Source organism: Ornithorhynchus anatinus, chromosome 8 (assembly GCF_004115215.2).
Source record: "Ornithorhynchus anatinus isolate Pmale09 chromosome 8, mOrnAna1.pri.v4, whole genome shotgun sequence".
NCBI classification, from domain to species: Eukaryota; Metazoa; Chordata; class Mammalia; order Monotremata; family Ornithorhynchidae; genus Ornithorhynchus; species Ornithorhynchus anatinus.
This window is the reverse complement of record NC_041735.1, coordinates 25,354,414-25,382,124: the sequence shown is the minus strand read 5'-3', so window position 1 is coordinate 25,382,124 and position 27,711 is coordinate 25,354,414. Positions and strand designations below refer to the sequence as shown.

General features: G+C 45.4%; 1 protein-coding gene across 1 annotated transcript in view; it reads left to right on the top strand.

Moving 5' to 3' along the window:
* Positions 1-21,391, top strand: part of DHX35 (DEAH-box helicase 35) — a 57,697-nt gene extending 36,306 nt beyond the window's left edge. Inside the window, exons 13-22 of the mRNA XM_007656191.3 lie at positions 601-725; positions 2,083-2,137; positions 5,252-5,347; positions 7,539-7,633; positions 9,882-9,959; positions 11,117-11,246; positions 11,738-11,819; positions 12,846-12,917; positions 13,987-14,098; positions 20,007-21,391. Of these exons, the coding sequence (XP_007654381.2) occupies positions 601-725; positions 2,083-2,137; positions 5,252-5,347; positions 7,539-7,633; positions 9,882-9,959; positions 11,117-11,246; positions 11,738-11,819; positions 12,846-12,917; positions 13,987-14,098; positions 20,007-20,051 (890 nt within the window). The 3' untranslated portion in view covers positions 20,052-21,391. The remainder of the gene's footprint in view (positions 1-600; positions 726-2,082; positions 2,138-5,251; positions 5,348-7,538; positions 7,634-9,881; positions 9,960-11,116; positions 11,247-11,737; positions 11,820-12,845; positions 12,918-13,986; positions 14,099-20,006) is intronic.
* Positions 21,392-27,711: the final 6,320 nt, after the last annotated feature.

Genomic DNA, 27,711 nt, shown 5'->3' with positions numbered 1-27,711 from the left:
TCACCTCCTCCGAGAGGCCTTCCCAGACTGAGCTCCTCTTCTCCCTCTACTCCCTCTGCCACCCCCCCTTTACCTCTCCGCAGCTAAATCCCCTTTTTCCCCTTTTCCCTCTGCTCCTCCACCTCTCCCTTCCCATCCCCACAGCACTGTACTCGTCCGCTCAACTGTATATATTTCCATTACCCTATCTATTTTGTTAATGAATTGTACATCGCCTCGATTCTATTTAGTTGCCATTGTTTTTACGAGATGTTCTTCCCCTTGACTCTATTTATTGCCATTGTTCTCGTCTGTCCGTCTCCCCAGATTAGACCGTAAACCCGTCAAACAGCAGGGACTGTCTCTATCTGTTGCCGACTTGTTCATTCCAAGCGCTTAGTACAGTGCTCTGCACATAGTAAGCGCTCAATAAATACTATTGAATGAATGAATGAATGAAAGGGACAGGAACCTGATTTTCTTGTATCTATCCCAGAGCCTGGCTCACAGTAAGCGCTTAAAAAAATGGCACTAAAAAAATCGTCGAAATTTGTCTATAAAGTGAAGGACTCATTTGGTTTTAAAGATTGTTCTCAAAGAATGTGGATTTCTCACCTGCAGAGGAAGACTTTGACAAGTTGCCTCAATCCACTGTGCCCGAGATGCAACGCAGTAACCTGGCTCCTGTCATCTTGCAGCTCAAAGCACTGGGAATCGACAACGTGCTCCGTTTCCACTTCATGTCGGTGAGTTCTGGCTGCTGGGCCGTCTCGAAAGGAAAGGTGTCCTAAAATCTACTGAGAAATGTTGATTTGTGGAACATTGCTAAAAGGACAATTTTAGTGTGGAATTATTAAAAACACTGTCACCGTCGAATCACTTGAAGGTGAATAGATGAGAGCTCTTCAGAACTGATCTGGGCAGTTTATTTTAAAACAGAACCTTACAAGACACTTCGTGCCTTTTGGAAGGGGAGCGATAAAGGTTCAGAAGTAAACAAAAAACTGTCTTTGGGTTTAAAAATGATTTCCTTGATGCAAAAACCCAAAGTCGTTAATTTTAATACCGACGGTGTTTATTTCACATTTACCGTATGCTAAGCGCTGTTCTAAACACTGGGGTGGATATAAGATAATCCTGTTGGACACAGTCCTTGTCTCAATTGAGGCTCACTCTGTAAGAGGAAAGGAGAACAAGTATTTTATCCCCAATTTAGAGGTAAGGGAACTGAGGCACAAAAAGGTTAAGTGACATCCAAGATTATTTAACAGCAAAACAGTGGTGAAACTAACACTAGAGCCCAGGTCTCCCGAATTCATTCCCTTGCTCTTTTCACTAGGCCACATTCCTACTTCATTTTCCCAGTTTCGATCAGCCAAGTTAAACAGTTGGGCCTAGTGGAAAGAGTATGGGCCTGGGCTCATTGTAAATAGAGAATGTGTCTGCTTAGTGTTGTATTGAACTTTCCCAAGCGCTTAGTACAATGCTCTGCATGCAGTAAATGCTCAATAAATACGAATGAATGAATAAATGAATGAATAGAAGTTAGAGGACCTGGGTTCTAATCCTGGCTCTGACACATGCTTGCTGGGTGACCTTAGTCAAGTCACTTAACTTCTCTGTTCATTTATGTTGCCTCTCCAACTTAAACTGAGAGCCCCATGTGGGATAAGGACTGTGTCCAAACTAACTTGTATCCACCTCAGTGCTCAGTGCTTAGACATAGTAACATAGGAAGCGCTTTACAAATGCCATAAAAATAACAAAACCCCAAACCGTAATGCTGTGTGGTCTAGTGCTTTTTAAAGTGGGAAGAATTGATGAAGTTAGGAAGCAGAATTAGACTGTTGTGGAAAATGTCAGTGGGATTGTTTGATAAACCTCCTCAAGACTCAAAACTACTACCCATCTTCTATAATAGTGAACATCTCTGGAAATTTGACTCCATCCCATCTTCTTCAATTTGCAAAGACTCCTTCGTGGTTTTGCGACCGAGTGCTTCTGTTGATTCATCCAGGAATTATGGCAATTTTCACCAGCCTCTTAGTCTTTTCATATCGGCATTGAAATATTTCTTTTTTTCCGATAATGGTTTCTTCGCAGCCTCCCCCAGCCCAGTCAATGGTTCAGGCTTTGGAGCTACTATATGCACTGGGAGGTGAGGATTTTTTTCTTTGTTTGTTCTGCTCAAGTGATGTTGACTCAGAGTAGCTCTTACCTAAAATGGATGCCTTTTAAGTGTGACTAACTGTTAATTTTGGGGTCTTAAAAATTAATTCTGGAAACTTCTAGGTCTTCTAAAGACAAACTTATGACCTATTTTTTGTCAGGGCACCTTACTTCTAATGTGAAACACAGTACATTGTTTCTTCCCTAGAGTTTTGTATCTCGATTGGTTAACGTTATTTACATATTGAATGTATTATGCAACGAGGGCCATCTGAGATTTGGTTGTAGCCACTAATTAGTTTAGCTATAACCAAAATAGAATTTGGAACAGAATATCCTGAGGTAGGTCACCCTCCCACCTCTGCTCAGAACTTAAAATATAGAACATTTTTAGTGTTTTAGGATTGTTCTTTATTGGCAGTTTGCATTAGGTTGCTGGACCTCCATACACGCTGTCCCCAATCAATAGTATTTATTGAGTACTCACTCTATATACTCTCCCAGTGTTTGTGAGAGTACATTAGAGTTAGTAGATATGACCCTGCCTTCTTTAGAAGATGAATCAGAATTAGTTGATGTCTCAATTTAGTAGTGGACTCAAGCTATTAAAAGTGTACTTGGATCTCTTAGAGTTGTTGCATTTAGCCCCCGAGTCATTTTTGTCACCTTTCACTTTATTTTAATCCACTGTCTAAACACTAGTTCTATTTTGTTTAGGGACTGAGAAGATTTAGAATTTGGTAAGACTGGCATTCTTTTTGAATCTAAACACAGAACAGGACCTAAAGTACTGAAAACTCATTTCTTAAAAGGCAGATGTGATTAAAAAGGGTTTGCAGAGTCAATCTGGAATATTTCTTAGTGTTTTTGCTAAACAGGCCACTGTCGTTTTTAGAAATTTGTGAGGCTGCCCATTTTCCTCAAGACTTGTCTTAATTATACCGTGCAAATGCATAAAAGAGTGTCTCATGAGGAAAAAAAAAGCTCTTGTAAACCATAAATGAAGGAATTCACTGTTGATATTCTAATTCCAGAAATCAGCAGGCAAATCAATCGTATTCACTGAGTGCTTGCTACGTGCAAATCTGACTGCCTTGCCAATTTGCAGGCGAGCTCTAGCAGACTTGGTACGGCTCATGCCGGGCTGTGCTGGGCCTGCTTCCGGGTCCACTTTTGGGTCGATGGCACAAGGATCATCCGTAACCTGGGCTCGCTTGTGGCTTTTCTGCTACTCATAGAGGCAAGAGGGGCCAGTTAAAGTGGAAGAGGGTGCTCAGGTCGGTGCGTCGACTCCCCGAGGCAGCTTGTCTTACGCATGAAGTGGCATCCGGACCTAGAAGTGTGGTCACCACCCAGAAGTGGTCACCATTGTCACCAGTATGGGTCAGAAGCAGGCAAGCCAGCTGGAATGGCTTAGTGTACCACCCTCTGCTGCGCAAACTTTGAATTCGGTGATGCTCAGTGCTCAGTTCTTCGCTATAAAAACTGAAGGAGAGGAAAGTTCAGTTTGATTTTCAGTGATTTGCTTCACATCTTGATTTAGACACCAAGGAAAACAGCTAGTGTCAAGTACCGACAAGTGCAGTCCATCAGCAATGTCAGCATCAACAGAAATCAGATGTCAGAAAAACGTTTTAGAGTTAAGGCAAGCAGAGTTAAGGCCTGAGCCATTGATGTGTTTTGAGCCAAGCTAGGTGTAAATGTTTTGGATTTGGGATTAGAACATGGGTTGTTGTAAAGATTTAATGATTAGTTTGATCAATTCTTGTGGGTTACAGAATTAACATTTGTTTATTAGATGGGTTTGTGCTTAAGCATTAGTTGTTTGACAAGATTTGGCTTAGTACCTTAAATGGAGGCATCAGTCAGTTAGTCAATCACATTTATTGAGGGCTTACTGGGTGCAGAGCCTCCCCTTTCCCTCTGCTCCCCCTCCCCACCCCACCCCCATACTCTGCTCTTCCCCCTTCCCCTCCCCTCAGCACTGTGCTCATTTGTATATATTATTTATTACCCTATTTATTTTGTTAATGAGGTGTATATCTCCTTGATTCCATTTGTCTTGACGTTGTTGTTTTGGTTTTGTTCTGTTTTGCTCTGCTGTCTGTCTCCTCCATTTAGACTGTGAGCCCCTCATTGGGCAGGGATGGTCTATATCTGTTGCCGAATTGTCCATTCCAAGCGCTTAGTACAGTGCTCTGCACCTAGTAAGCACTCAATAAATACTATTGAATGAATGAATGCAGAGCACTACAGTAAGTGCTTGGGAGAGTATAATAGAACAGAGTTATAGTGTAATATCCAGCTGTATCCTGAACATCAGTTAAGATTAGTCTACAGGCTGAAATTTTGCCATCTTCAGAGAGTCAGAAAAGACGTTACTCTTCTGAATCATTGTAAAGGCTGTATTCCATGTTTGGATTAGTACAATAAGGTGTGACTCAGAACTCACAGGAAATAGAGGTTTGCAGTAATGCTGAACCTGAGTAACCACTGAGTAACCATTTCACCTTTAATAAGGTAATAACGTGGAGGTTACTTTCTTATATTTTTCTATCTGTGGGACAACCCAGCCTCCGGACTGATTTGGCTAAATGGAATTTGTTTCTTCAGAGTTTGTCTCTGTGACTTCAGTATCTGTATCGTCCTTGCTATTGCTCCTTTCTTAACTTCATTCTTGGGGATGATAGTTGATGTTGGAGTGTAAGCTCTCTGTAGGCAGGGAATGTGTCTTTTATGTTGTTACATTGTATGTTCCCAAGCACTTAGTAAAGTGCTCTGCACACGGTAATCACTCAATAAATATGATTAACTACCTGGCCACAGAACAGGTTTTTTTCCCCCCGCTTTAAAAAAAAGCAAAAAAACCCCAAACCTGTAAGATGTACAGGACAGTGAATTGGGCACTCCAGTTCTTCCTGGGAACTTTAGTTTTTGAGTTGTATTCAATGGAATCCAGCAGCCCCCTTCCCCAACATTCATACAAGTATTCTACTCTCCTAAGAGTTTAGGATAGTGCTCTGCATACAGTAAGTGCTCAATAAATGTGATTGAATGAGCAAGTGAATCTGCTTTCTAACTGATAGGTTTATTTCCCTGGCAGGTCTGGACAAACACTGTCATTTAACCGAACCTCTAGGTATAAGGATAGCAGAATTCCCCTTGAACCCCATGTTTGCAAAAATGCTTCTCGAATCAGGTAAGGCATCAGGGGTTGGTCATTTTATTTGGGGTATAGGAGAGATTGCTTCGGGTATATTGGAGACTTCAAACCTGTGAAGTGGCTCTGGATTCTGGGTTACAATAATAATAATACTTATGATATTTGTTAAGTGCTTACCATGCGCCAGGCACTGTACTAAGCGCTGGGGGGATACAACGAAATCAGGTTGGACACATAGAAGAGCCGGCGAATGGTTCAAACAGGTGGGCCACGGGACCTCGTTATGAGCAGGGAATGTGTCCGCTACCTCGGCAGTATTGCACTCTCTGAAGCGCCTAGTAGAGTGCACGTAGTTAGCATTCAGTAAGTATCATTGATTGAGAGACTGCTGGAGAGGATGGACAGTGGACAAACAGGGGAGCAGTCAGTCGTATTTATGTGGACAAACAAGGGAGCAGTCAGTCATATTTATTGAGCGCTTACTGTGTGCAGAGCACTGTAATAAGCTCTTGGGAGGAGCAGCGGGATGCTTATTGGTCTGAAACTGCTCTGCATGTCTAGGCCTTCCTAATTATCACCATCCTCGCTGAATTAGTGTTGTGTACAATTTACTGTATTCATAGGACTGTCAGGTCTTTCAGGCTCAATTAAAGCCAGGTGTGTTGGTGAGTAGTAACCTGCCTCCAGTCAAACAAGAGTATTTATTGAGCCTGCTGCTGCTACTTCTACTACTCGTAATAATAATTTGGTATTTGAAAAGTGCTAAATGCCAAGCATTGTACTAAGCACTGGGAGAGATACAAGATAATCAGGCCAGACACACTCCCGGGCCCACGTGGTGCTGACGCTCTAGATGGGAGGGAAAATAGGTATTGCATCCCCCCTTACAAATGAGGAAACTGAGGCCTAGAGAAGTTACAGTGATTTATGGGAGTCAGTAGGACCTGAGTTCTGTTCCCAGCTTCACTACTTGTCTGCTGTGTGGCCTTAGGCAAGTCATTTACTTTCTTTGTGCCTCAGTTACCTCATCTGTAAAATGGAGATTGAGACCACGAGCCCCATGTGGGACATGGACTGTGTCCGACCTGATGAACTTGTATCTACCTCAGCATTTAGAACGGTGCCTGGCACATAATAAGCGCTTAACTAATACCATAAAAAACCCAACAGACTTGCACAAGGTCACCCAGCAAGCAAGTGGATTAGCCCTCAGGTTCTCTGTCTCCCAAGCCCGCTCTTTTTCCACCGAGGCATGCTGCTGTGCCCCGATTTGTAGTCGACTTGAAATCACGTGTGGAGGTCCGAAGTTATTGGGAGGGAGCACCTTAAGCATTTCTACAAGGCCACCTTCATTTCTGATTTCAGTTATTATAGAAAAAAAAATACTGGCAATATGAATCAAAAACGTGCAAATGAAGCCTGCTATCTGCTACCATCCATCTTTACTGCCAACTGACAGAACATAATGTTCTACTTATGACTAAGTCCAGTCAAGGATGGCCATATTTCAGATCTCGGGTGCCCCAAATACCCTGGGATATTGCTTAACCGCAATACAATGGGAGACAAAATGGGGTGTGGCGGGGTGGGGGCATTAATAACCCCTCTTCCCTCCTGAGGCGGGTGGAATAGATTTGGGGATAGGGAAGGTCCGGGACTCGGGACTATTTTATCTTCATCCCCTTCTGCCCCTATCACCCTGGCTCAGATCATTCCACCCCCACCCCCACATTCCCAGGCGAGGGAGCCTAGGGTATCTGTTTTCTGGCTCTAACATTTCCCTCTGGGGAGGAGGGACCAAGAGCTTCCCCAAACTAAAGATCCACTGGCTTGGACTGCCCAGCAGTGGCCACCGATGGAGCCCACCATGGTGTCCACGCACCCCCACATATGCACACACCCACCCCTTTGGCTGCCGGGGCCTGGAAGTCAGAGCACCGTGACCGGGAGCATCAGGAGACTAACGCAAGGCCTTTCCTGGCACTTCCTGGTTAACCAGAGAATAACAGCCTTTATTGGCTTAAAATTCCTTCATGCCTCCCACACCTCTTATACGACAACTACTAGTTCACGTGGCAAAATAGGATCGTTGAGCTTTGGAAATAATTCCTTTTACAGCTTAGGTATGTCACTCAAGTACCAGGATGATTTGAGGAAGAAGATCCCTGTCCTCACACTGAGTCATCCCAAGCTATTAATTAAGATTGTTTTGCTACCTATTTTGCAGGAAACTTTGGCTGCTCCCAGGAAATTTTGAGCATTGCGGCCATGATGCAGATTCAGAATGTCTTTGTGATCCCACCAAATCAGAAGGCTCAGGCTGTGAGTTCAATTTCAACTCTCTCATCAGTTCAGTGTATTTCAATATGAATTCTGCCCCTTGTTTAATGTGTCCGTTAGGTCACCAACAGATTCGTAATAATAGTAATACTAATAAAAATAGCGATGTTGAGCACTTACTATGTGCCAGGCACTGGGTTAAGTGCCGGGGTACATGCAAGATGATCAGGTCAGACACAGTCCCTGTTCCACATGGGTCTCACCGTCTAAGGTGGAAGGAGAACAGGGAGAACTCCTCATATTTCAGGTAAGGAAACTGAGCCACAGTGTCACACAGTTGCCCAGTGTCGCACAGCAGGCAAGTAGTAGAGTGGGAATTAGAATCCAGGTTCTTTGTCCCCCTTCAGGCCCTTGCTCTTTCCACTAGACCGCGCTGCTTCTGGACCATGCCAGAGCGTCACCAACCAAAGACTACTTGAGAGGTGCCTTGGTTACTGCGTATCTGAATTAGAAAAGGAGAAGACTCGTTCTCAAATCTTGTCTTCTCTTATGCTGTCGAGTTGTCTCCAACCCATAGCAACACCAAGGACACAGCTCTCCCAGAACGCCCTGCTCTCCAAATGCAATCGTTCTGGTAGTGTATCCAGAGGTTTTTCTTGGTAAAAATACGGAAGTGGTTTACCATTGCCTCCTTCCGCGCAATAAACTTGACCCGCCCTCGATTCTTTCCCATGCTGCTGCTGCCCAGCACAGCTGAGTTTTGACTGGTAGAAGATTGCCTTCCATTCGCTAGCCACTGCCCAAGCTAGGAATGAAACGTGTATGTCTCTACTTGACTCTCCCTCCCTCGGCCGAGACTGGAAACTCTCCAGGTGCGACCCTGAGAGGATCTTTCTCAAATAGCCTCATCACTTTTTAATATAGGAGAGCTCAGATCTGCCGCCCATCAGGTTCAAGTAAAGAGAATGTCCAGGTTTCCTCCAAACAAGAAAATAATTTGGGGAGCTCAAACCCCCCCTTACAAGGGGATTGATCATATCCATGGAGACAACTCTCCTCCCAGGCTTTAGAGAGGGTGGCAGAATGCTTCGCTCCCTTTCCTTGGAAGTCAGGGCCCTTCGCAGGCTCTTGTATTGTAATAATACTAATAATGATGGTATTTGTTGAGGGCTTAGTATGTGCCAAACACTGTTCAAAGCGTTGGGGTAGATACAAGGTAATCGGGTGGTCCCACGTGGGGTTCACAGTCTTAATCCCCATTTTACAGATGAGGGAACTGAGGCACGGAGAAGTTAAGTAACTTGCCCAGAGTCACACAGCTGATAAGTGGCAGAGTCGGGATTAGAACCCACCACCTCAGAGCCCGTGCTCTTTCCACTAAGCTTCGCTGCTTCTCAGAGCAAGAGGGATGGGATGTAATCTGACTTCATGTCATTTGGGGGTGGGGGTGCCCAGCGCATTCCTACTTGGCATTCCATTCTCCCACTTCACCTCTCATGAGAATTTGAAGGGTGTTTGGGTGGCTCGGCAGCTCAGTCAGTCCTCTGTCTGGAGAGTGATTTTTCACTTTCTCTTTCTTTCAGCAAAGAATCAGTGCGGCCTAGTAGAAAGCCCCCAGGCTTGGGAGTCAGAGGACCTGCATTGTAAACCTAGCTCAGACACTTGTTTGTTGCCGGTCCTGGGGCATACCTCATCCCAGTGCTTATTACAGTGTTTGACACATAGTGAGAGTTTAACCGGTACCATTAAAAAAAAATAGTAATAATAATCAGAGAGGAAGACTGTTCTCTCTGCTGCAGCTCCCACAGGTGCCCTGTACCACCTTTGAGAACTTGAAGAGAATAGGGGCTCATTAAGATAGTTTAATGAATTGGTGAAATACTGGAATTCTTTCCAAAAAACCCAACAACAATACCAAGGAGATTTGCAAGAAGTAAGCATTTAGATTTTCCCCTTAATACATACTAAGAGTATTATTACCCTTCAGGCAAGTCGCTAATCCCAGAACTTTCATTAAACTTTCAAAAAATTCCCCAAGGGAACTTCGGAGATCTGGAACCCACCATCTCAAATTAGAATACCCCCTAGAAAGTCAGAATCAATCTTCATAGTGAATTGAGGAGAGTTCTGAGGTTGTTTAATATTGTTGATTTTTGTAGGAAAATATTGTTTGCTTAGCCTAGGAGTAAAACTTGGGAATGAAGAAAAGTAAACCCCAGTGGTTACATTTGAATATCCGAGTGAAAATATAGCCGGGTAAACATGGATAAAGTACACCGTCTTCTTTCAGATCCGGCAACACCGAAAATTTGCTGTGGAAGAAGGTGACCATCTCACTATGCTTAATGTGTATGAAGCTTTTGTCAAAGTAAGCAAAGTGTCCTAGAAGTTTAAGATTATTCAAATGATGATCAGGCTAGCTCTATTTTTTCCTGGCACCTCTTTTTGTATCATAAGCCCTGTTTAACGTGCATCACCTGCTCAGCCTACAAATGTGATATTGACTGACGGAACAGGGAGCTGACTTAGTTCCGTGCAGTCTTCAAGCCTCTCTGACTGGAGATAGTTTAACGCACCAAAAGCTGACCGACTGCCTGTCACGCCACAGATGTCCCCAGCTTTTCTGACTGAGTCTTCTTGTTGCTACAGAGTTCTCGGACCTGAATGTGAAATTCTTTGCATTTAGATTCTGAGCTAACTGTGTCCATGTGTGTTTCAGTTGGGTTTTATGGCTGAGTGAAGTGGGTGTGCTCGTAAAAGGCATACGCGCCCCACAGAACTTACCCAACAGCCTGGTAGGTTACAACCATGCAAGGGTTTATGTGTGCACGTGCCACTTATCCCATGCACTCTTGTCACTCTGTTTTGAAGCCTTAAGAATTTTCTCCAGGTGCTTACGTATTCCAAACCTCAATCTTGCTGGCATTAATATTAGGCAGAAATAAGACTGGGTTTTAAGACTGGGACTAGAAATAATTGAGTCTGTTGTGGGGAGGAGAAGGGGAGAGAGGGAGGGAACCTTAAATTGAAGATAATCCCTTCAGAGGTGAAATTTATTTTAAGAAATGAGTTTGCAAAGGTTGTTGCACTGTGTTTGCCACCTGTCTTCCCTCTGACTGAGTTTGGAAGTAATGGTACTCTACAATTCCGCAATTCTTTTCTTAAACACTCGAAGGTCTTTACAAAGATGTTATTGTGCTCTTGGAACGTAGATGAGTACAGTTCCAGTTTGGATAAATGGAGGCGTAGAAAAAGATTAAATATTTTGTCAATGTCCCTTCATATATATCCGAGTTGTAGAAGATCAGAATCGTGATCGACAGTTCTGCTGCAAAAGTATGATTAAGAAAGTACTGTGTGTATTGGGAATTAGTGGAAATGGGAAGTGTTCAGAAAATCTGAAGTCCATTGGGTGAGCAGAATTAGAGGGGAAAGAAAAAAAGCCTTCTCAAATGCTGCAGTTCCTGGGTGGCAAAAGCTTTTCTCTCAGTTTGTAAATTTACCATTGTCTTGTTTGCCCCACAGCATAGTAGGAATTCACAGTGGTGTCAAGAGCATTTCCTTAATTACAAGGGGCTGGTCAGGGCCACTACAGTGAGGGAACAACTGAAAAAGCTTCTTGTCAAGTTTAAAGTACCAAAGAAATCCAGTGAAGGTAAGAGCCGCAGAACTCCTGCTTTCTGTGTTTCATTGGTTTTGTGCTTAGTATCTCTTTTAAGCATATGAGTCAGGAGGGTAAGCGTGAAAGTGTGTGTATAAATTTGCGCACACTCAAATATATTTGCCAGACTTAGGAGGGCCCACTAAAGCCTCCTAAAGCTGTTCTCGCCCCAAGATTTGGGATCACCCTAATTCTATAACTGAAGCAGGCAAATTAAATGATAGATGCAAGATCTGTGTAAGTTATTCTCCCAGAGTCAGTTTTTGCTCCTCTCGGGCTGAGCTAATTTGGAAACTGGAAGAATATAAGTGATTTGGTGTGCTTGAATGGATAAATTTGTGCTTAAAAATTCAAAGTCATTTTCAACTTCATATGAGTGTCCTCCCCCATGCCATTTCTCCGTGAAAGGAAATGTTCTTGAGCACATAGCACATGAAAAAGAGTACATCTTTTTCCAGACTCACATATGGGTTCTCTTAATTCAGGTGACCCAGATCCTGTTCTGAGGTGTATCGTCTCCGGATTCTTCGCTAATGCGGCCAAGTTCCACTCCACTGGAGCCTATAGGTACCATTGTTCTCTTAATCAATCGGTAATTGCATTTATTGGGCAAGCGACCGGTGAATGCAGAGGACGTTGTACTAAGGATATGGGTGAGTATGGGAGGAATTCCTCCAGCCCCTGTCCTGGAGGAACCTACAGTCTTAATGGGGAAGTCTGGGAGACATAAATCATTTATAAATAGTGGGAACAAGAGCAAAAACGACAGAACTAGCAAGGGAATGGAAAAATGAATACACGTCTCTGAGAGAGCAGATAAATCTCTGGGTACATAAATGCTAGGGATGGCTGTCGAGGAACGGGAAAGGCCCTTGTCCCTTTCAAAGGCAGGCCTGTAGGGTCTATAGTAGGCAGATGATTATAGAGTGCATTCATTCATTTCTTGAGTGCTTACTTGTGCAGAACACTGTACTGAGCACTTGGAAAATACAATTCAGCAACAGAGGCAATCCCTACCCAACAACAGGCTCACAGTCGTCACCATTCCCTATATTGCATTAAGCAAATTATTTTTCCGTTTTGAAAACCGATTCTCAGGAGTCTTGGAAAGGCATTCTGCCAGGGGTTTTTGATTGTTTCTGAGGTAAATAATAAATTTTAAGACACTTGGATGGTGGAAGATTGACCGTAGCTCAGTTCTGGGATTCTGGGAATGTACCATTTTACAGTGTTAGGTCAATGACAAACTCAGAAGCCTGGGCTCAAGTAGCGAGACCTCTATTGTCAGATACGTAGAATTAAAAGAAGCTGTCCACAAGTTAATCCTTTTTTTTTCTCATTTTACCCGCCTTCCTGCAGTAAATATTCTTGACCTATGGTTTGGTGCGGAATAAAGAAAGCTAACCCCCATGATAGGCAGAGGGGATCTAAGGTGGGGAAGAAATTTTTGCCCGATCTGTGTCTAAACCATCGTATATCTAGATAATCCATATCATTTACATATTTTTTTGAGGTTGAAGACATTTGCCAAGAGGCCTCTTGTCGTTAAACAGCTCTTAAATGTAAATTACACAACATTCTTTTATTCTCAAGGACCATTCGAGATGACCATGAATTGCATATCCATCCCACTTCAGTGCTGTATGCAGAGAAACCACCTCGCTGGTAAGCTGTGCTGTATTGGTTAATTTCTGGTGCTCAATCATTAACACTTTATAGCTCCATTTCTATAACAGGAAGGCAGGACTGATTATTTTAAGGTGAAACAGAGTTGAGATTATGTCTGTGCAAAAGGCACTTCAAGTGCAGAGCTTCAGATTGTGACACTCCGGATTTACCTGCCTATTGAGAATCATTCAGTAGTATTTATTGATCGCTTACTGTGTGCAAACACTAAACAAAGCGCTACGCCAGGCATTCCCTGTACTAAGGGTGATTTATTTTAATCCCACCCGAAAGGCTCCGATTCACAGATTGGTCTCTTATTGATGTGGACGTTTGCAAGAGTGTAATAGTTTTAAAGTATTTTGGAGGCATTCAGAAAAATCACAAAGCTTCAGATTTCATGGAAAACCCCAACCCGGTCATATAATCCCATGGAATGATGGGGGAGGAGTTTCCATATGAAATTTTCAAATGGAGTTTGGGTTCACTTTTCAGATTCCAATATGGTGGTTGCAGGAATTGCATGATTTATTTATTTTGAAAACACTGATTTATCGGCTGCAGAGCCAATCTCAGTCATCTTATTAGCCAAAGGGTAGGTGGGACAGCTTAATAATAAAAAAAACTGTGATTTTTTTCCCATATTGATTGAATTAGAATATCGCCTTTCCAGTCAAAGTGCATTAATTGTCCTTTCTATCTCACAGCAATTATAGATTGAAGGCCCCAAGAAATGTAAAATTTCTGGTGAATGATGGCTTTTTAAAATTTTACAGTACTATGTGCCAAGCACTGTACTTAACGGAGGGGTAGATACAAGCTAATCAGGTTGGACATAGTCCATGTCCCACATGGGGCTCACGGTCTTAATCCCCATTTTACAGGTAAAGTAACTGAGGGACAGAGAAGTTAAGTGACGTGCCCAAGGTCATACAGCAGACAAATGACCGAGCCGGATTTAGAACCCAGGTCCCTCTGACTCCCAGGACCGTGCTGTATCCACCACATGCTGCTTCTCAATATCTACTGCTTCAAACACTGTGACACTATTTCCGCTCTCTGATTTCAGGGTGGTCTACAATGAGGTGATTCAGACTTCAAAATATTATATGAGAGATGTGACTGCTATTGAATCTTCATGGCTCCTGGAACTGGCCCCTCACTTCTACCAACAAGGAACGGTACGAATCCCCAGAGCCCACCCATCGTGGAAATTTCCACGTTTACTGCTCTTGTTCCCTAAAGTTGGTATATTCAGTCGGTTGGAGAAGTTAATTTTTGAGTTGGCAAAAGAAATAAGACCCTCCAAAGTGAACGGGTGTCCTCTCTTGAAATAGAACTGATGAAATATATGAAGGCAGGAAAAAGCAAGCAGTTCAGATAGGAATTAGGAACTCTAACTCCTATTTGAACTATAGATCTTTAATTCTATGTATATACAGATACACCTGGGAAATCATTTTGCCCATCTTATTCCTTTGGTAACAAAGGAATTAAAAGTTTTTTCTAAGTTTTTTTTAGAAGTACAGATGAAGTACATCTGTAAGTACTGTAAGTAAATCTGTAGTACTTATGGTACTCCCTGGGAAAACAAAGGCATTATTCAATTCCTATATATAGGAATATATCCAAATGTGTATATGTATTATCTGTAAAATCAGGATTAAGAGTATATGTGTATTAGTATAGTTCCTGACACATAGTATACCCTTAATAAATACCGTTATTATTATTATTATTATTATGTGTATGTACTCTTAGAAAAAATTGCTAATTTATTTTTCCCCCCAGGGAGTTGCATGGGCAAAATGCTTTCTCAGATTTAAATATAGCTTTATGTATTTCCATCATGTACTTGGAGATCCTTGGGCAGAGGAATTTTCAGTGCATAGGATTGTGATGCTTATTTTATTTTTCGATGGTATTTGTTAAGTGCTCAGTATGTGTCTAGCACTGTTCTAGGCGCTGGGATAGATACAGTTTAATCAGGCCGGGTGCAGTCCCTGTCCCATAAGAGGCTCACAGCTTAAGTAGATAGGAGAACAGGTACTGAATCCCCATCTTGCAGTTGAGGAAACGGAGTAAGTGACTTGCCCAAGGTCCCGCAGCAGGCAAGTGACAGAGCTGGGATTAGAACCCAGGTCCTCTGGCTCCCAAGCCCGTGCTCTATCTACTAGGCCACGCCGCTTCCCACAGCGCATATTCCGAGGATCTGAGCAAGCAGTGACGAGTCTCCACCAGAGTGGAGTGTAGCTATACCTATTAAACGTTGACAGAGCTGCATTCATCTATTTTAGATCCAGCTGGAAGCTTGGGGCCAAGCTATTGTCTGGTTTTCATTATTGCTGTTGGTTGAGCTTTCTCTCCCCTCAGCACTCTGATGATTAGCTTAAGGCAGAGGGCCATGAACTGGAGCCAGAGTTTCTACTTAAAGCACTTCTGTGCAGTATCCAGCTTTTGGTTTGTCATCTTATTTTGGAGATCCTTAATTAGATCCCCACCACAAAAGTTAAACCTTTCCTATTAATAAGCATGCACTAGATCGGCAGCCATTGAAATGGCATTTAATAATAATATTGGTATTTGTTAAGCGCTTACTATGTGCAGGGCACTGTTCTAAGCGCTGGGGGAGATACAGGGCGATCAGTTGGTCCCACATGAGGATCACAGTCTTAATCCCCATTTTACAGATGAGGTCACTGAGGCACAGAGAAGTTAAGTGACTTGCCCACAGTCACACAGCTGCCAAGTGGCAGAGCCGGGATTTATAATACTTGCGGTATTTGCTAAGCACTTACTATGTGCCGAGCACTGTCCTAAATCCTGGGGTAGGTCCCACTTGGGACTCACAGTTTAAGCAAGAGGGAGAACGGGTCTTAAGCCCCCATTTTGCAGATGAGGGAACCGAGGCACAGATACGTGAAGTGGCTGGCCCAAGGTCACACAGCGGGTAAGTGGCGGAGCCGGAATTGGAACCAGGTCCTCCAGCTCCCAGGCCCGTGCTCTTTCCACGAGGTTCATTCATTCAATAGTATTTATTGAGCGCTTACTATGTGCAGAGCGCTGGACTAAGCGCTTGGAATGGACAAATCGGTAACAGATAGAGATGGCCCCCGCCCACTGAAGGGCTAGAGAAGCAGCGTGGCTCAGTGGAAAGAGCACGGGCCCTAGAATCAGGGCTCATGAGTTCGAATCCCAGCTCTGCCACTTGTCGGCTGTGTGACTGTGGGCAAGTCACTTAACTTCTCTGTGCCTCAGTTCCCTCATCTGTAAAATGGGGATTAAGACCGTGAGCCCCACGTGGGACAACCTGCTTCCCCTATGTCTACCCCAGCGCTTAGAACAGTGCTCGGCACATAGTAAGCGCTTAACAAATACCAACATTATTATTATTAATCGGGGGAGACAGACAAAAGCAGTAGCCATAAATAGAATCAAGGGGACGTACCTCTCATTAAAACAATAGCAATAAATAGAATCAAGGTGATGTACATCTCATCAACAACATAAATAGCACTAGGTCATACCGCTTCTCACCTTCCCACCGTATTAGCCGACCTTTTTCAAAATGCCTTTTCCCCTAACTCCCAGCCCCGAGGGAAGTCCCGTTTAGAAAGGTGGTCCTGGGCTTTCACTGGCGTACTGCTTTCCCACGCCAGATGGGTTCCCGACAGTGGGATTTGAGAACTTGGCCGTGGAATCCTAATTACGAAGGTGGTAGAGAGGGAGAAGGACCACTGGGGAGCTGACCTCCATCTCAACTTGACATGCCTCTTGTCAGCACTTGGTCCTGCATTCAGAAATGACTGTTCCTTCCAGCGAAGAGGGTGGAACAGCAATCCGATCTGCTCCCTGCAACCAGAGCTTCAGCTGTGGCGAAGGTAGCTCTTGGGAGGGTGCCCAGCTAGAACCAGTCAGTCAGTCAACCAATGATATTTACCAAGCACCTACTGTGTGCAGAACACTGTAAGGATAATAAGAACTGGGGTGTCTGTTAAGTGCTTACTATGTGCCGACCGCCGTTCTAAGTACTGGGGTAGTTACACGATAATCGGGTCCCACGTGGGGCTCGCAGTCTAAGTAAGAGGGAGAACAGGGATTGAATCCCCATTTTGCAGATGAGGGATCTGAGGCACAGAGACGTGAAGTTGGTATTTGTTAAGCGCTTACTATGTGCAGAGCACCGTTGTAAGCGCCGGGGTAGACACAGGGGAATCAGGTTGTCCCACGTGGGGCTCACGGTCTTAATCCCCATTTTACAGATGAGGGAACTGAGACACCGAGAAGTGAAGTGACTTGCCCACAGTCCCACAGCTGACAAGTGGCAGGGCCGGGATTCGAACCCATGACCTCTGACTCCCAAGCCCGTGCGCTTTCCACGGAGCCACGTGTGAAGTGTCTCTCCAGAAGTCACACAGCGGGGATGGAGCCGAACTAGGATTAGAACCCAAGCCCTCTGACTCCCAGGCCTGTGCTCTTTCCCCTAGGCCACGTTTCCCCCCCATTTCCCTCTGCTCCCCCCATTTCCCTCTGCTCCTCCCCCTCTCCCTTCCCCTCCCCTCAGCACCGTACTCGTCCGCTCAACTGTATATATTTTCATTACCCTATTTATTTTGTTAATGAATTGTACATCGCCTCGATTCTATTTAGTCGCCATCGGTTTTTACGAGACGTTCTTCCCCTCGACTCTATTTATCGCCATCGTTCTCGTCTGTCCGTCTCCCCCGATCAGACCGGAAGCCCGTCAGACGGCAGGGACCGTCTCTATCTGTTGCCGACTTGTTCATTCCAAGCGCTTAGTACAGTGCTCTGCACATAGTAAGCGCTCAATAAATACTATTGAATGAATGAATGAACGTTGCTTGGGAGAGTACAATATAACAGGGTCGGGAGACACAAGGGGCTTACGGTCCCAACTAGGAGATGACTGTTGGGGCAAATGAGTGGGCAGACGCGTCCTGGGGCTGACACTGCAATGGCCACGTTCGAACCCAGGCACAGAAACTCTCCCAGCCCAGCCGCCACCTGAGGCAAAGGAGATATCTGAGCTTCTCTCTACCTAGAATGGCTTTTATTTTAATCCCCTTTGGTTTGGGATTTTAAACCCAATTCTTTTAGAAATTTCAAGATCAGTGATTCTTGACACAGACCAACACTTTGATGAAGGCTATAGATCTCACTGATACCCTAAAGGTCCCTGAATGTTGGGTTGGTTTTTTTTTCCACTTTCTGAACACACTTGAACTCACGGACTCCAAATCCATGCACATTTCAAATTGGTTTACTTTGGCAAAGGTCAGTTCTATTTTTAACTCACTAGCTGGTAATGTGGAAGAGGCACATGTTTTAAAAAAGGAATTGGAAAATTTCACAAATTGAGCAAACAGATTAGCTGAACTGTCCTAGATGTTTTAAGAACATCAGGGAATGAGTGACTTGTCCTTGCCTGACCCTCATTGTTCAGAATGTCAGTTTTTACTCTACAGAGAGAATTTAAACAGTTCTGAAGCAGTGGCTGCTTAGGCAGGGAACACATACCAGAAATGAAACATGAACGGTTTCGTTAAAATGTCTTTCCCTCGTTCCACAATTTAAAGCCATTGCTAACACTGGGTATCGATATCGACCCAAAGACTCCGTCGTTGTTTAAGTAAACTCCTTCATTTCTCTGCCAACCTCATATCTCAGTCTCTGCTTCTTAACCTTCATAATATTATAACGTGATAATAGTAATAATAATTATGGTGAAATTGTGTGCCAAGCATTGGCTTTCTCAGTCCAGCCTTTAGGTGACCTTAGCTTAGAATTAGGATAGATACGTAGCCTAATCTGACCTGGTTCCCGTTTCACATGGAGCTCACGGTATAAGAGGTAAAGACAGCAGGTATCTCATCCCATTGTACAGATGAGGAAACTGAGGCACAGAGAGGTTAAGCGTTAGCCTGTGGTCACACAGATGGCCAGTCACAACTGGGGCTGGAACTCGGTGATTCGACGGCTCAGCATCAGCGTCTAGCTGTGCCCGGGTTACTCGGAGCCGAAAGTAAGATGCCTTTCGCTTCTCGGGGGTTCGGTTGCCGCTGCCGCTCTCCCACCTACCTCCCTCGACATCTTCCCCGAGCAGCTAGAAGCGCTTAGGCGAGAGCTCTGCGGCCAGTTGCGAAGTCTGACACCGCTTGGAAATAATTCCCCACTGGTAGCAAGTGAGGTTTAAACCCGCTCGTGAGAGAGAGTATTAGCCCCATGTCTGACAGGGACCGTCCCACCTGATTATCTGGTATCTACCTCAGCATTTAGCACAGTGCTCAGCACCCAGCAAGCACTTAACAGTTGCCACAACCATGATCATAATTAGCCGAGGGAGAGGTTCACATCACGGGCCACCCCGGAGCGAGAGGTAGGGAGTGAGCCATTGGGGAGCTGGAAGAAGACAGAGGGGGCACAGGCTCTTCTCTCGGGTGGCCCATGAGAAGCAGCGTGGCCTAGTGGATAGTGCACGGGCCTGGGAGTCGGAAGGTAGTGGGTTCTAATCCCAGCTCCGCCACTTATCCGCTGTGTGACTTTGGGCAAGTCACTTCACTCTGTGCCTCAGGTACCTCGTCTGTAAAGTGGAGATTCAGATTGCGAGCCCCATGGGGGGACATGGACTGTAATAATAATAATAATAATAATAATGTTGGTATTTGTTAAGCGCTTACTATGTGCAGAGCACTGTTCTAAGCTCTGGGGTAGATACAGGGTAATCAGATTGTCCCACGTGAGGCTCACAGTCTTCATCCCCATTTTCCCGATGAGGTAACTGAGGCCCAGAGAAGTGAAGTGACTTGCCCACAGTCACACAGCTGACAAGTGGCAGAGCAGGGATTCGAACCCATGACCTCTGACTCCCAAGCCCGGGCTCTTTCCACTGAGCCACGTTGCTTCTCCACCTGATTACCTTGCATCTACCCCAGAGCTTCGAACGGCGCCCGGTACGTAGTAAGCGCTTAACAGATGCCATACCAAAAAAAGAAAAGATTGTGATAGCTGAGTATTTATGAAATGCTATTTCCTAAATCTAAAATGCTCTTCTTTTCTTTGCCTTTGTAGCATCTTTCCCTGAAAGCCAAAAGGGTCAAGGTAGATGACCAGTGACAGCAGGCTAGCCGCCGCTGAAAGGACCTGGCCTTGCCCTCCTCGATGCCCCTTACACGCCACCGTCCACGGATGTCATCTCTGAGCCTTCCGCCGATTCGAAGCCGGCGGCGGTGGTCCCCCTGCGCAGTCATGAACCATTAACCCGCTCCCTGCTCACCTCCATGTTTAAATGCCTGCCGGGATCCTGTAGGGGTTTATGCATGAGCAGCACATCGCGAAACTAAGTAGAGCTTGCATTGGGGACGTTTTCCTCCCTGGCTGAATTAGCCACACTGGTTAACTTGGCCTTGTTAATCTGGGCATGTCGCTCCTTTTAAATAGATGGACAGACGATCCGAAAACGGGGCCACAAATTTCTAAGCCCTAGAGAGTCCGGGAAGGAAAGAAAACCTTCGTCTTACAGTGCCCTGCAGAAGAGGGAAAGGGATTTTTTTAATATGCCGTGGTTCCCACCTATTGGGTCCCAGGTAAACTTTCAGCTTGCCTGGCAAGGATGGATTCAGGGCAAGGAAGTGGCCCTGAAAACACACACCGAGCATGCCTAATTGGCCCAGAGCTTCAAAAGCAATAGTTACCTACCTTCTCCTATGCCCTTTGTCCTTCTATGGCCCTAGGGAGGACTTTTAGATGGCCTTGAATTTAAAGGGAGGATGAATAATTTATCTACACCAGAGAACTCTCTTTGATCTCATTGGGTCTTCGCCTGAGACTCTTTCCCCCTAACTTTTGAGAGAGTTAGGGATGATTTGTGATTGACACACATGCCATCTGCGTACACATTCCCTGTAGCACAGGATTTATGCGCTTTCACAAGTGAGCTTAGCTTCTTATTTTGGAATAAGAAATCTTAGACTCGGTACAACCGGCTTAACACTAGTGAAATCTCATGAAATTTTATTGGGGAAAAAAAATCTCATGGGAGTGCTCCTTTGAGTGAGACCGAACCAAAAAGCAGGTGCTCTGTTCTTCTGGAGATCAGGAATCTAAGAGGTTTGCTTTGGGGGGTTCCCGGGGGGAGGGGGGTGGGGGAGAGAAAGAATCTTTGAGAAATAGGAAGGGTACACTTCCTTTTCACGCATTGATACCCCAGAGCTCCTCAACCATACCAGAGTGTGGGTTAAACACTGCTGTCGATGTAGGCGTATTTATTTTTCTTACCGTTGCAATAAGATTTGTTTTAAAAACATGTAGCTTGAAAACTTATTTTTGTATAGACATTTGTTTGGGGAATATGCCGCTTTTGGCATCGACATGTATTCTTGTTTTGGTTTTCATTTTTTAAATGTGTAAATAATAGTAAAACTTTATACGTAGAATAAATGTTGTCCTCCCTCTCACTCTGGCTCCTATCAGCTCATTTGAGGGAAATTTCCATTAGCATGACCCTGTCAGAGGGAGGCAGAGCAGTTCGTCATCTTTCACTAATTACCAGGTCAAGCCTGGTCCTACTCCTAAGCCCCGTAATTAAGAACTGAATGTCTAAAGAAAAAGACACGGGAAGGGGTTTGACTTCAGGATTCAGTATTTGAGTATTTCAATCACCACATGCCCTGCTTTCAACTGTGAGCCCCAGAACCAGTTTAGGGAGCTGGCATGGCGGGTGCAGATTCTTTTGGATTTCTACCATGCCTTGCTAAGAGGGAGGACTTCCGAACTGTTCCGTAAACAGAGTCAAAAACGTTACCCCTTCGCACGGATGCGCGCGTAACAGCAGAAAGATAACCACAGACAGAAACGCGCAAGCGGCAGTTTCATCCAAAAGCATTCTCTAGCCTACAAGCTCACTGTGGGCAGGGAACGTGTCTGTTTAGTGTTATATCGTACTCTCTGAGGCGCTTAGTACAGTTTTCTGCACACAGTAAGCGCTCGGTAAATACAATTGAACGAATGGATGAATTCACACATTTCCCACCTACTTATTGAACTGTACTGGGAGCGGAACAAAACAAAACAAAGGTCCTGCTCTCTTCCAGTTAAGCAGTTGTTTGCCCGGAGCCTTTTCGCAGGCTCGAGGAACTTAACCGAAGAAGATGCCCTGGGCAGGCCCCATAAAACCCTGGTCCCATGCTCACGAAGCTCTGGGAATGTCCCTCTGGACTCGTTTTGATTGTCAGCCGGTTTATGCCCTCCTGAGCCAACAATATCCACCTTGTGTTGGGAAAGCGCTTTACGAGCTCTCCCTTATCTGGTAAAACTGGCACCTGCCTCCGTGCGGAGTCTGGCTCCCGGCCCTAGAATTGGGCAACCAACGGAGCTGCGGAGGACTCCGGTCCTTCCCGAAAGACAGTTGCAGCAGCCGGAGTCAGGAGGCCCCGATCTCCGGGGCCCTGGAGACTTAGGGGCGCGGGTTGGAGGTTGGGTAACTCCCTTTAAGGCACAGGGCCAGAGTTGGACAACAAGGCAAACATTTTGGATTAGCCCATTTTGATCAGTACAGTGGCCGGCACAGGGGGAAGCGCTTTGACCTAGTAGGTAGAGTACGGGCCTGGGAGTCAGAAGAAGCTTAATTCGTTCAATCGTATTTATCGAGGGCTTACTGTGCGCAAAACATTGTACTAAACCCTTGGGAGAGTACAGTAGTAGCTCTTAGAGCTAAACAGCGTGGTTCAGTGGAAAGAGCACGGGCTTGGGAGTCAGAGGTCATGGGTTCTAATCCCCGCTCTGCCCCTGGTCAGCTGTGTGACCTTGGGCAAGTCACTTCTCTGTGCCTCAGGTACCTCATCTGCCAAATGGGGATTAAAAAAAAAACTGTGAGCCCCACGTGGGACAACCTGATCACCTTGTATCTCCCAGCGCTTGGAACAGCGCTTTGCACATAGTAAGCGCTTAACAGATACCACAATTCTATTTTTACAGTATAACGATAAGCAGACACATTCCCTGTCCACAACGAGCTGGGTTCTAATCCCGGCTCCACCGCTTGTCTGCTGTGTAACTTTGGGCAAATAGCTTCACTTCTCTGCGCCTCAGTTACCGCAGCGGCAAAATGGGGATTAAGACTGTGAGCCCCATATGGGATAGGGACTGTGTCCAACCCGATCGGCTTGTATCTACCCCAGCTCTTAGTACAGGGCCTAGCATGCAGAAAGTGCATAAATACCATTGAAAAAAACTAAGCGGATAACATTTGATTTATCGATTAGGATTTGGAGCGACTGCGAATCGGGACCAGGCCGGCAAGCTTATTTTTAAAACAAATACCGCACTGCAATCTCGCAACTGGGACGTCCTGTGTCGGCAGTTCCCAGAAATAATATACTCGGATAGAGCTAAGAGTTCAACGGTGGATGAGAGAAATAATCAGTGAAGTGAGACACTGATTGAGAGGAGCTGATGTTCAGCTTGGCCCCTGAGGCTGAAAACCTTCTCGTGATTAATTCCCAGCAATGCCCTGAGCCAAGGTGGTGGTGCCTTTTACCAGATAAGAGAAAGACATTTTTATGGTTCTGCAGGGAAGTTTGAGGGAATGAAAGGCCTGAGCATTAGCCAAATATTTACTTTAATCATTTCCACGGTTCATTCCTCTTATAAAAATTCCTGCAGAGTCTCGAACTACAATCGCTCAGGCCTTCCTTGACGATTCCCTTTTAAAACACCACCACCTCACCTTCCCATCCCTTCGCCCTCTAGAAGACAGGCTGATGAAGGAGCACCCCCAAGGTAGCCTCCTTTTGAGTCATTAACCAAAGGAGTAAAATTGGGATTGAGGGACTGGCTCGTCTTGGAGCCGTCGAAAGGACGTTGCGGTATTTTTTATTCATTTATTCACTCCATCGTATTTATTGAGCGCTTCCTGTGTGCAGAGCACTGTAATAGTGCTAGAAAAGTACAATACAGCAGTAAAGAGAGACAATCCCTGCCCACAACGGGTTGACAGTCTAAAGTGGGGGGAGACGGACATCAAAACAAGTAAACAGGAAGCAATATGAATAAATAGAATTATAGATATATACCTATATACGTAAGTGCTGTGGGGACCAACACTTATCCTCTTCCTTTTAATCCTCCTAATGTGGTTTTGTAATCCACAAAGGCACGGAGAAGCAGCACGGCCAAGTGGATAGAGTATTTGCCCAGAAGACAGGACCTGGGTTCTAATCCCAGCTCCACCCCCTGTCTGCTGGGTGAACTTGTGCAAGTGACTTCACTTCTCTGGGCCTCAGTGACCTCATCTCTAAAATGGGGATTGACACTGGAAACCCTATGCGAGACAGGGGTGGTGTCCAACCTGATTGTCTCGTATCAACCCCGGTGCTCAGTTCAGTGTCTGGAACGTAGTAAGCACTTAACAAATACCACAATTACTATTATTATTATTAAAGGCAAGGAAGGGTTGGAATGAGGGTCTGAAGCAGACTGAAGGAGGGAGGATGTTTGTATGTAGTCATAATAATAATAATTACGGTATTTGTTAGGTGCTTACTATGTGCCAAGCACTGTACTAAGTGCTGGGGTAGATACAAGATAATCAGGAAGGATGTAGTCCTTGTCCCACGAGAGGCTCACAATCTAAATGGGACTGAGTAGGATTGAATCCCCATTTTACAAATACTAATAATCATAATTATGGTATTTGTTAAGATCTTAGTATGTGCCAGGCACTGTACTAAGCGTTGGGGTGAATACAAGCAAATCGGGTTGGACACGGTCCCTGTCCCACGTGGGGCTCCCGATCTCAGTCCCCTTTTTACAGATGAGGTAACTGAGGCACAGAGAGGTGAAGGGATTTGCCCCAGGTCACACAGTAGACAAGTGGCAGAGCTGGGATTAGAGCGCAGGACCTCCTGACTCCCAGGCCGGTGCTCTATCCACTAGGCCATGCTGCTCCTCAGATAATAATAATAGTAATGATAATGTTATTTGTTTTGCGGCAACTATGTGCTCAGCACTGTACTAAGTGCTGGGGTAGATAAAAAGGTAATCAAGTCTCACAGTCTAGGAGGGAAGAACAGGTATGGAATCCCTATGTCGCAGAGGAGCAAATTTAGACACAGAGAAGTTAAGTGACTTGCTCAGAGTCACACAGCAGACTAGTGGCAGAGCTGGGATTAGAGCCCAGGTCCTCTGACTTCCGGGCCTGTGCTCTTTCCACTAGGCCTCACTGCCTCCCTGCCTCCCTGGAGATGATAATATGGCAGAAGGTGGAGGGAAGTAACGAAGACAATCGTCTTTTCAGGGGAAGAAGTGTGGGAGGGTTCAAGGAAAAAAGGGTGAGAATTCAAAGCGGGGAAAAAGTGGGATGAAAGAGTGATAGGAGGCAGAGGGGGCATTGAGCCCACGGAGTGAGGGCCGAGGGGTGTGTGGCTGGATTAGGAAATGGGAGAAGATATTGGGCTGAGCGAGGAAGAAAGATAAAGTGTGGAGAGTTAAATAATTCCTTAGGCATAATTTGACATTGGGCCCATAACTGACGAATTCTTGAGAAGCAGCCTGGAAAGAGCTTGGGGCTGGGAGTCAGAGGAGCCGGTTTCCATTCCTGGCTCTGCCAATCGCTTACTGTGTGACCTCGGGCAAGTCAATTTCTCTCTGCCTCAGTTTCCCCAGCTATAAAATGTATATATTTTCGTTACCCTATTTATTTTGTTAATGAATTGTACATCGCCTCGATTCTAGTTAGTTGCCATTGTTTTTACGAGATGTTCTTCCCCTTGACGCTGTCTAGTGCCATCGTTCTCGTCTGTCCGTCTCCCCCGATTAGACCGTAAGCCCGTCAGACGGCAGGGACCGTCTCTATCTGTTGCCGTCTTGTTCATCCCAAGCGCTTAGTACAGTGCTCTGCACATAGTAAGCGCTCAATAAATACTATTGAATGAATGAATGAATGAGATTCAATCCCTGTTCTCCCTCCTACTTCTACTGAGCCCCTTGTGTGCCCCACCTAACTTGTGCCTCTCCCAGTGCTTAGAACAGTTTGTGACACTTAACAAATGCCATTAAAAAATCCTCATCCATCTAAGAAAGAAGTGTTGCAGTGGCTGTTGTCTCTATTCCAAAAGCGTGGCTTGGTGGATAGAGCACGGACCTGGGAGTCAGTAGGACCTGGGTTCTAATCCCGGCTCCACCACGTGTCCGCTGTGTGACCTTGGGCAAGTTATTTACCTTCTCTGAGTCTCAGTTACCTCATCTCTAAAATGGGGATTAAGACTGTGAGCCCCATGTGGGACAGGAACTGTGATCAACCTGATGAACTTGGGTCTACCCCAGTGCTTAGAACAGTGTTTGGCACATAGTAAGTGCTCGACAAATACCATTATTATGAATAACCTTTCTAAACAGTATCCAGTGCTCCGCACCCCCAGTAGGCGCTCAAGAAATGCCACTGATTGATTCACTAGCAGGAAAACAAGAGGGTCCCAGCTGATTCAGATCTCACGGGAGCTATAAGTAGTCTTCATCCTTAGCTCTCCACTTACTCCTTTCAGTCATTGATTCTTGCTTCCCCACCCCAGGAGCAGAAATTCATTCCTTCACTCATATTTATTGAGCGCTTACTGTGTGCAAAGCACTGTACTAAGCTCTTGGGAGAATAAAATATAACAGCCCACACACTCTGCCCACAACAAGCTCACAGAAATGATAGTGACCCTTGGTTAGTCTAGTGCCCTAGTTTTTCCAGAGCACTTGCAGTTCACATTTGATGCTCACAACCCATCCCTTTGAGGAAGAGAGGAAAGTCTCACTATCCCCGTTTTACAGATGAAAAAATATAAGTGAATTTCCTGAGGCTACACTGCAAACCAGCGGCCGAGCTAAGCAAAGAACTCAAGCCCTCTGCCTCCCGGAGCTGTGCTGTTTTCCCCAGAGCACCCCCCAAATGAAGATTCCTGGCAGGCCTCGGTGGTGTTTCTTGGGTGAGTTGGATGACTGGTGACAGGACTTTGTTCTAGAAAAGCACAGGTATATTGAGCCCCAGGGACCCCCCAGGCAGGGGAGATGTTGGCCTTGTTTCTAGCTGAGTAGAAGGGAAGTCGGCAGCCAACCTTCCAGCATCCCTTGCACCCCCTCCCTTTATGGAGTCTTGGGGGTGGGGGGTCTCACATGATGCTGGGGACCTATCTGAGGTGGCCTTCTGTGACTCTGCTAGAAGCTGGCAACCATCTACTTGGAATTCTCTGACTCTATCTCCCCCTCCTTCTCTTTCTCACTTCTTCTCAGTCTCTCTCTCTCCTATCTTCCTTTCCCACCTCTGTTCCTCTGGCCTCTGTCTCTCTGTCCCATCTCTCCCCTTCTCCCTCTCTCATCTCTCCCCTTTAGTCTCTGTTTGTCCTTCCTTTTCCCTCTCTGTCTCTCCCCTTCTCTTCCTCTCCCACCTCTCCCACTTAGTCTCTGTCTCTCTGTCCCTCCTTTTGCCTCTCTGTCTCTCTCTCCCCTCCCACCTCTCCCTCTCAATCTCTATCCTTCTGTCTTTCCCCCACCCCTCCCTTTCAGTCTTTCTCTGCCTCCTCCTCTGTCTCCTTCCCTTCCCTTCTTTCTATCTGTAAAATACTTCTCTCTCCATCTCTGTTTCTTCCCCTCCCTCTCTCCTTCTCCCTGCCTCCTGGGCTTCCATTCCCGTGCCCTCAGCTCTGACCAGGGCCGGTATCTCCCCACAGTTGTTTTTGAGTTAGAAAAGTGATGGCAAAGAGGGAACAGGGGTGTGAGGATGGCCACTGCTAGC